Below are 8,732 nucleotides of genomic sequence, written 5' to 3' on the forward strand. Positions count from 1 at the left end.
CTTTCCAGTCAAAGCCCAGCGAGCATGGCTTCATACTCGGCCTCATTGTTAGTGGCTGGAAAATCCAAACGGATTGATTGTTGCAATTTTGTTCCTTTTGGAGTTGTAATGATGATCCCTGCCCCTACACTAGTTAGGTTTGAGGAACCATCTACATAGAGCTCCCAATGTGGTTTTGGAAGTTCCAGCTCTTCGAGTTTATCTTCATACTCTAGGAAAAAATCGACCATGGCTTGTCCTTTGTGTGACACCTTTGGCTCATAGGCTATGTCGAAAGAACTAAGCTCGATTGCCCATTTTGTATTTCTTCCTGACAAATCTAGCTTGGAGAGGATGGCTCGCATAGGATAGTTTGTGAGGACCACTATGCGATGAGATTCGAAGCAGTGCCGAAGCTTTCTCTTTGCATATACTAAGGCTAGTATGATCTTCTCTGCCTTGTTATATCGTATTTCAGCATCTATCATTGTCTTGCTTGTGTAGAAGACTGGATGTTGATTCCCTCCTTCCTCTCGGATCAATACGGCACTTGTGGCTGTGTCAGAGATTGCTAAATATATGGGAATCTGGTTGTATCTGGAGTATGCATCGAGGAATGTGAGCCTTTCGTAGCCTGTCATTGCGTTCACCATCTGGTCTATCTTTGGTAGTGGAAAACTATCTTTTGGACAAGCCTTATTGAGGTTGGTGAAATCTATGCAAACTCTCCACTTTCCATTCTTCTTCTGAACCACTACTACGTTTGAGAGCCACTGAGGGTAATGTACTTCCCGGATGAAGCCCGCCCGAAGCAACTTGTCTACTTCTTCAGCAATGATTTGATTTCTTTCAGGAGTGAACCTTCTATGCTTTTGTTTGATTGGTCTGAATGAAGGATCCACCTTTAGGTTATGGCATGAGACCGAAGGGTTGATCCCTAGCATGTCCGAATGAATCTAGGCGAATGTATCTGCAATTCTTCGAATGACATTAATTAATACCTCCCTCTCTTCGGCTGAGGGGGAAGAACCCATATAAGTGACTTTCTGTGGATTACCGAGGATAACTTCGATAGCTTCAAAAGATTCCTCGGTAGGTTTTGCTATTTCTGCCTCTGCTTTTGCTTCCAAATATTTAGGCAGAGGACTCTGTACTTGCTATTTAGCAACATCTTCAAGGCCTGTATCTAATTTGGATATCTTAACTCCTTTTTTTGCTTCCTTCAATGTCAACATGTAGCACTCTTTTGTAGCGACTTGATCTCTCCAAAGGTTAATGACTTTTTTTCCATTTGGAGATAAGCATCGCATCACCTAATATAGAGTAAACGGCACTCCATTCATTCGGTGAATCCAACCTCTTCCCATAATAAGATTGTAGAAAGGATGAATTTCTGTCAGAACGAAGTTTTCTTTCAATGTCCTCTTCGCAGCAATGACTTACAAATCGAGTATCCCAAAAGGGTCTACTTTCGTTCCATTAAATCCCATCAAAGGACTAGAAATGGCTCGAATTGATGATGACGGGATCTCTAACTGCTCAAACACTGCCTTTGTTATAATATTAACACTACTGCCAAGGTCTTTAATCATGCAATTTACTACCAGAAGACTAATGATGAGTGGATCTTCATGGGGAAGCTGCACTCTGGATAAATCTCCATTTCCAAATCCAATACTAATACTGCCTGAAGTGATAGAATTTACTGAGGATAACTTCCTTAGCTTATGGACAGCCCTCAATCTGGAGCGGTACACTTCTTCTGACTCTTGGTCTTCCTCCGACTTTCCATGTATTGCATGAATAACCTTTACTTGATTACCTTCTACTTTCCGAGAATTAACTTCCCTTGGCCTTGTCTGCTCTTTCGGCCCGAGATAATCTGCGAGGTCTCTTCTGGTTATCATATTTCCTACCTGTCGCCTAAGGGAACTGCAATCATTGGTTGTATGCCCATAATCCCTATGGTAGGCGCAGTGTTTGTTTTTGCCCCTCTGCTCCAGGGGTTGTCGCATTGGTTGAGGAGTTGTGAATCTTACTTTGTTCTCCTAGAATAACCGAGCCAATGTGGTACAGAGAGGTGTTAACCTCTTCTCGGTCTTCTGTCTTTTCTCAGGTATTTGGGCAACTGGTGCTGAGGCATACTGGTTTCTTTAACTTTTTGAGCTCGAAGCTTTTTCCTGAGGCTTATTTTCTATCGGGACGAGGTTGGCATGTTGTGCTCGGTGGGCTACATTCTCCTCAAGTAGAATATGAATTTGTGCCCTGGCATTAAGAGTCTACATATCCGAAGGGGAGTAGTTGACTAAAGAGGTATGGAACTTAGTCCCTTGGATCATGCTGATCTTGAATGCTTCTACAACAGTCTTAGGGTGATAATATGCTATCTCTAAAGCCTCTATGTTGTATCTGGACAGGAAATCCTGTAATGTTTTTCCTCTCTTCTATCTTATAGTGAAGGGACTAGTGATAGTCTTTTCCTGCTTCTCATTGCCGCAGTATTGTGCTAAGAACATGGCGCACAGAGTTTCTAGTTCGGGATGGACTTATGTGGCCTATTCTTGAACCATTCCGATGCAGTTCCTGTCAAATTAGCTGGGAAAACTTTTCACATGAATTCGTCGTTGTGGTTGTCCAGGGCCATTTTCTGAGAGTAGTGATCAAGGCGACGGGAAGGATCTCTCATGCCATCGAACTGAGCGAAAGCCAACATGGTGAATTTTTAAGTCTATTGACGTAGTATATCTGATCAGTGAATGGAGACTTCACCAGAAAGGACTTATGCTCCCTGGCCATCTCGGCAGGTGTCTGAATCCTCAGGAGCTTCTTTTCATCAAAGACCTCTTGGACACCATCTTGAACGCCATTTGCCCATACTGTGAGTTTGCCGCTGGATTCGGCCTATTCATCTAATATGCGATGAAAGTGGTTATCCGAAGCTACTACCTTGGTTCTCATCCTCTGCTCCTTCCAACTCTTGTTAGCTTGACCTTCGTCAACAGGAGGAACATTGTGATTGGGGAGAACTCCCACTATATTACCTGGTGGTGGTTGTGGTGCTATCTGCCCCATGGCAGTCTGGAAAGCATCATTCCTTTGTTAAAGCAACGCAATCTAAGCTGTACTGGTCTCATTTGCTTGACGGAGGGTCTTGAACTACTTCAAAAACTCTTCTCGCATCTTTTGCATTGGTTCCATCTATTGATCGGTTGCAGCTGCGGCTCCTCCGATTGACATCCCCGATCATAATAGCATAAAAGATTTTCAAATCACTCGTGGAGGTATATTTCTATACATTTCCCACAGCCGGCGCCAAAGTGTAGGTACAAATAATTCGTTTAACTAAGAAACTAAAAGAATAAATACAACTCACTCAAGTAAAGAACAATTAATAACAAGAACAATTCGGTGAGAAGCTTATAATGCTCGATGACCTTTATTGGAGGTCTATGCCTCTATTTATATACAAAAAAGATGGTGGAATTATGGTAGGATTCGCTATGCTTGTCCTCCAATTCATTCCATATATAACTCTTTACCTATAAGGTTCTTTCCTTCTATAATTCTTTTCATGCAAGACTTTTCCCACGCAGAACTTCCTTATATGAAGAATCATTTATTAAGTAGAACTTAATTAATCTGAATGGACTTGGATTATAATGTAAATGGGTCGGATGAATTTTTTAGCAGGCCGAGAGATTAACACTAATAACCTTGGATCGATATTGACTTTACTTGGGCTTGATCAAGATTGGGCTTTGATTGGCTATTGGAGAACTAATGAGATTATACCTTATTTTAATGAGGTGGATGATTCTTATTAAAGGGGGATTTTTCCCTCCACAAAGGGGAAATAGGATCCAACACCCAATCGGCTCCCACACAGTGACGAGATACTTTCGCAAGGGCATGAGCCACCCGATTACCTGATCGTCGAACATGAGATAAAGAACTCAGAGAAAAAGCCTGAAGCTCCACTTTAATATCAAAACATATAAACGCAATATCAAAAGGACATGGGCATCAACAACTATCTTTGCATCAGATTCAAAGCACAAAGATTCATATCCAGAAAAATATGCATACACACTCCTTCAAGATCTGTTATACACAATAAAATGATTATAATTATGGACAATACTTGTCTATTTACTGGTGAGTGAGTAATTTTTTTCTCAACGTTGATATGATCTAGTTATTAATACATACGTTGCCTATAATTACAAAATAAGCTGTGATACTTACACAATTATATCGAAAAATTGTAATAAATTGTCTAAAAGAATGGTTTTAATTGGTTATTTGTGCAAAATACAAGCAAGTAGAGGAGGGACCACTATCTTATTTATTGCATAAGTGACCAATTAAAAATAGCAATTTAGGGCAACAAGTCTGTGTAAAAATCATTTTCCTAACAAAATTAAAAAAGCAATAAATCATTTAGAATGTATGCTTAGTGTAATCTCATGTTTAGAAAGTGTAATGTTTATGATTTATTTCAATATACATACCCACCACTAAAAAAAATTCAACCTTTTAAATCAATATATATATATATATATATATATATATTGATTTAAAAGGTTGAATTTTTTTTAGTGGTGGGACCCACCACTAAGCCTTTAGTGGCCAAGAGGCCATTTCTAGCCTCATTTCCTCTTTCTCCCCGGCAGTCTCTCTCTCCCTCTTCATTTTCATTTTCATTTTCTTTTCAAATCAAGTTTTCAAGGCTTGATTAAGCCTAATTTCTTGGGAAATTGTTAGTACCTTTTGAAGCAAAGTCGGAGAGCTCGTCGAGGCCGTCAATTTGATAGTAGCCAAGCACCATTTGGCCAAGCCTTGGGATTTCAAAATTAGGGCTTGAATTTGGGAATTTTGGTATTTTTCTTCAATTAAGAGGTAGGGGTCTCTAATACACAATTTCTTGTGCTTTTGTGAGTTATTCTTTTATAAATTGTTATTTAGCATACTTAACTTGTATAGATTCTTGTAAAATTGCCTAAATGATGTATATGGAATGTATAACTATGTGATAGTTGATGTGCTGTGAATAAGCATGCCTATATGAGATTGAATTCTTGTTTTATATGCTTACTATTCTAGATCAATGTTGAATGAAAACATGAGTTATGAAATTTAGAAATTTATTTTGAGAAGCATGGGTGAAATTCTATGGTTGAATTGATGATTAAGGTTATGATGTATTCATACATTCATTGGGAAGGTAAAAGTGAAAGGTGTTTTGAAAGCAAATGAAATAGTTCTGGGAAAATGTTTTTGAAAAATATTTATGAAAACCGGACGCCTAGGAGGTGTCTAGTGGTTCGTGGTGTTAATGTGATCTAGAGGGAACTAGAGAGAGACTCTAGTGTGGTTGAGCTACCTAGGCCTAGACGACGCTATGAAAGTGCCATGTGGTCGAGGATAGCTAGCCAATCCTTCCCTCGTAGAGCCATAGAGATGCTATGGTCGGGTTGTATTAACAATTTGGTACGGTGAAAAGGAATTGTTTTGGAAAATAGGGAGCGAAATTGGCATGACATTGTACTTCATTAGCATATATGGTGTATTTGTGATTGGATGACATTTATTTATATTCTTATTGTTGTGGTTATTAATGTGCATTTCCTATGGCATGATCTCGCCTACTTTTACCTATTTTTTGTGTGGATTCATGGGGTCATAAGAGATATGTCTTAGACACTTCCTACTGAGCAGTTGGCTCACCCCTTCACTTTAATATTTTCAGGACACGGGAAAGAGGTGGCGGACGACGATCCACCACAAGTTTAGACGGGATTAGAGATCTATTTATTTTCCTATCTTTTGTATTAGAACTTTAATATTTTGTAAATGTAATCTTAACTATGTTATGAAACTTTAGTTCAATTAGTAAAATGTTATAAGTTATAGACTTTTAAATTTTAGCTATATTTCATAGACTGTAACTTGATGTAAATAAAGTGTGTTCCTTGTAAAGGATTATGAGACTAGGTAGTGAACTGGTGACTCTTTGTTTGGATGAGATAGAGGAATGGGACCTTTTTATATGTATGTAATTATTTTGGGAATGTGGTATATTATTTGCATTATGCGTTGGGACAGGATGATTAGTTTTAATGCCAAGTGAGGCCATTGCATTTTTATGTATTTCAACAGGTTGTAGAAGGACTTTTCTGCGGAGGTGATGCCGAAATTTTATATATTTATTATTATTATTATTATTATTATAATTATTATTATTGATATCTTTTGGGGTCGTTACAGAAAGAGCTAATGTAATCATATTCACCACGAAGGGATTTATATATTTTGACATTTTGACATGTCTTCGAAGATGCTACTTTTATTTTGTATCCCTTCTACGTATATGAGACTTAGGTGTGCAAAGGGATGATCATGTGTTTTATTTTGGTCAGTCCTTACTCATATGAATGCTATGTGGCTTAGAAACTATGTTTTGTGATGCTTGGGATAGGTTTTGACACTTTGGTGGCCTTACATAGGACCAAAATGGTGCATATGGCCTTTAGTACTAATAAAATGGGCCATTCGAAGCCATTTTAAGCATACTGGCAAAGCAGAACCGGTTGCGTTGCTTTTCTTGGTTCCGAAAATAGGCTACTACCTATGTGGAACCGGTTGCACTCTCTGACCAGCTCCCTGTTCTATCACTCCGACTTCAAATAGCCCTAACTCACTCATTTTAAATCCAAATATGGTCAAATTTGTGCTCAAAATGACTAGCTTGAAGTTAGATTTTCAATTGTACTAACCTCGTTCAAAAATTCCAACTACTAAATGAGTTATTCCTTTTTGAGTGTAGACTAGTCATGAAATTTTCTAAAATGAGGTTACCTATTTGTGGGAAATCACTACCCTAGCCACTAGGAACCCAAGGGAAGTGTTAATTACCTTAAATAATGATTATTTCATGTTAGATTTCTCACTCGGGGCTTGAGTAAGAGCCCGATTGTAACCTTTCCGTTCATGATTCAGGACATTTAGATTTGGGTCGTGACACTACGCTCACTTTTTGGTTAGTCTTGCCCCATTAAACAAATGTGTGAGTTCAGTGTAGAGAGTAAAAGATCAAGAAAAAGGTTAGATCTTGGTGGTTGTTTGTCATTTTGGCTTTTTCCTAGAATAGAAATAGCTTCCGCAGGTATATATGTTTTACTTTGTTAATAATTATTAATTATTATCAGTGTATTTTAAGCATATGTACAGTATCCTAAATTTGTTTACACGGAGATCATGAAAGTATCGCCGGGGGTAGATCATTCAAGTTTGTCGACATTTTATAGGACTTCGGAGAAAATTGAGATTCAAGTTCTTGAAGTGGATGTTTTGGCAGACAAATGTTTGAGGAAGGGATAGTTGTTTCCATTAGTAGTGGTTGGGCTGCCCATGGCTTTTTTTTTTTTTTTTTTTTTTTTTTTTTTTGTGGTGTGGTGGTGTTTGGTTTGGCCATGGCTATTTATATATATATATATATATATATATATATATACACATTTCTATTGGGGTGGTGTCTAGCTGTGGTGGTGTTTGGGGATGACATAGAGGTAGATTTAGAGATAATGGGATTACCAATGGGCCAGTGGCCTAGCGGTATCAGCCTCTTACTTTCCAAATGGAGGTTAGGGTTTCAAGTCTCAGAAGAAATTTGACATGACTAGTTAACACGACTCGAACAAGATACAACATTAACGGATTTGAATGAATTATAATCGTGTTAACTCATTTAATTCGCTTAATTAATCGCGTCGTATTCATATTTTAAAACTTAACTCATATAACCCCACTAGACCCGTTTAATTAATCGTGTTATATTAACCCTCTTAACTTGTAAAATATTTTAACTGGATCTTCTCATGTGCATTAGATGGTCTAGTACACAAAGAAAAGGTAACCTCACTAGTAAAGTGGACTCAATTTCCTAATGGGCTGATCTCCACCCTTTCTAGATAGGATCCGGTTTTGAATCAATGGCATTGTAATATTTCCCATTTTTTTTCATTTTCTATTTTTCAGGGATATTTTTTTTTTTTTGAATTTTTTCAGAATTATTTATTTATCGCCTCGTTTTGCATGCCGAGTATCGTTTGGCATGCCGTATGAGTCCTGAGAGTTGGTTGTGGTGTTTCTTTGAATTTAGAACACTCAAAAATGCATTTTGAGCCGTTTCGTCATTTTTTCATATTTTTGGTCCGGGAGGTCCCATATGGGTCCCCCATCCTGATTTTTTGTGCTTGGGGCTACTTTTTGGCATTATTGCACTCCATTATTTTTATTTAGTACCTAATTATGTGACTAAGTGTGCAATTTCATCACTTGTTGTGATATCCCCAGATTTCGGAACACAGGTTGATCAATTCTGCGCACAAAACCAGGGGATATCAAAACAACTGAAGTATTTCAAACAAGTACAGAGTACAACAAGAAAATAAAAAGAATAAATAACTCGCTGAAGGAAAATCTATTAAATAATAAATCAATTAATAATTCTCTAATGGTTACAACTCAGGAATCCCATAATTCAAGAATCCCTAAAAACATTATCCAATAAAAACAATATACTTAAAAGTAAACAAGATGAGTAGATGAATGATAGACTCCCAACTGCGGATCCTCAACCTCGAGATTGGAACCTCTAATAACCTGAAAAATAAATCGTGGGTTCGACCCATGAGTAAGTTCTCTCTACCAGGCCTCTAAAAACCAATAAAGAGATAATCTCTGACCAAAAC

The 8,732-nt window shown here is 37.8% G+C and overlaps 1 protein-coding gene across 1 annotated transcript; it reads right to left on the reverse strand.

Annotated features, from left to right (window-relative positions):
* Nucleotides 1–1,418: 1,418 nt before the first annotated feature.
* On the reverse strand, nt 1,419–1,994 carry LOC132281461 (uncharacterized). The gene has a single exon (XM_059783161.1). It carries the CDS (start codon nt 1,992–1,994, stop codon nt 1,419–1,421), a length of 576 nt encoding a protein of 191 aa, XP_059639144.1.
* Nucleotides 1,995–8,732: the final 6,738 nt, after the last annotated feature.

This window comes from Cornus florida, unplaced genomic scaffold, assembly GCF_030987335.1.
Source record: "Cornus florida cultivar Cherokee Brave unplaced genomic scaffold, ASM3098733v1 CherokeeBrave_3.0.0_Hap2_Chr11, whole genome shotgun sequence".
Taxonomy (NCBI): domain Eukaryota; kingdom Viridiplantae; phylum Streptophyta; class Magnoliopsida; order Cornales; family Cornaceae; genus Cornus; species Cornus florida.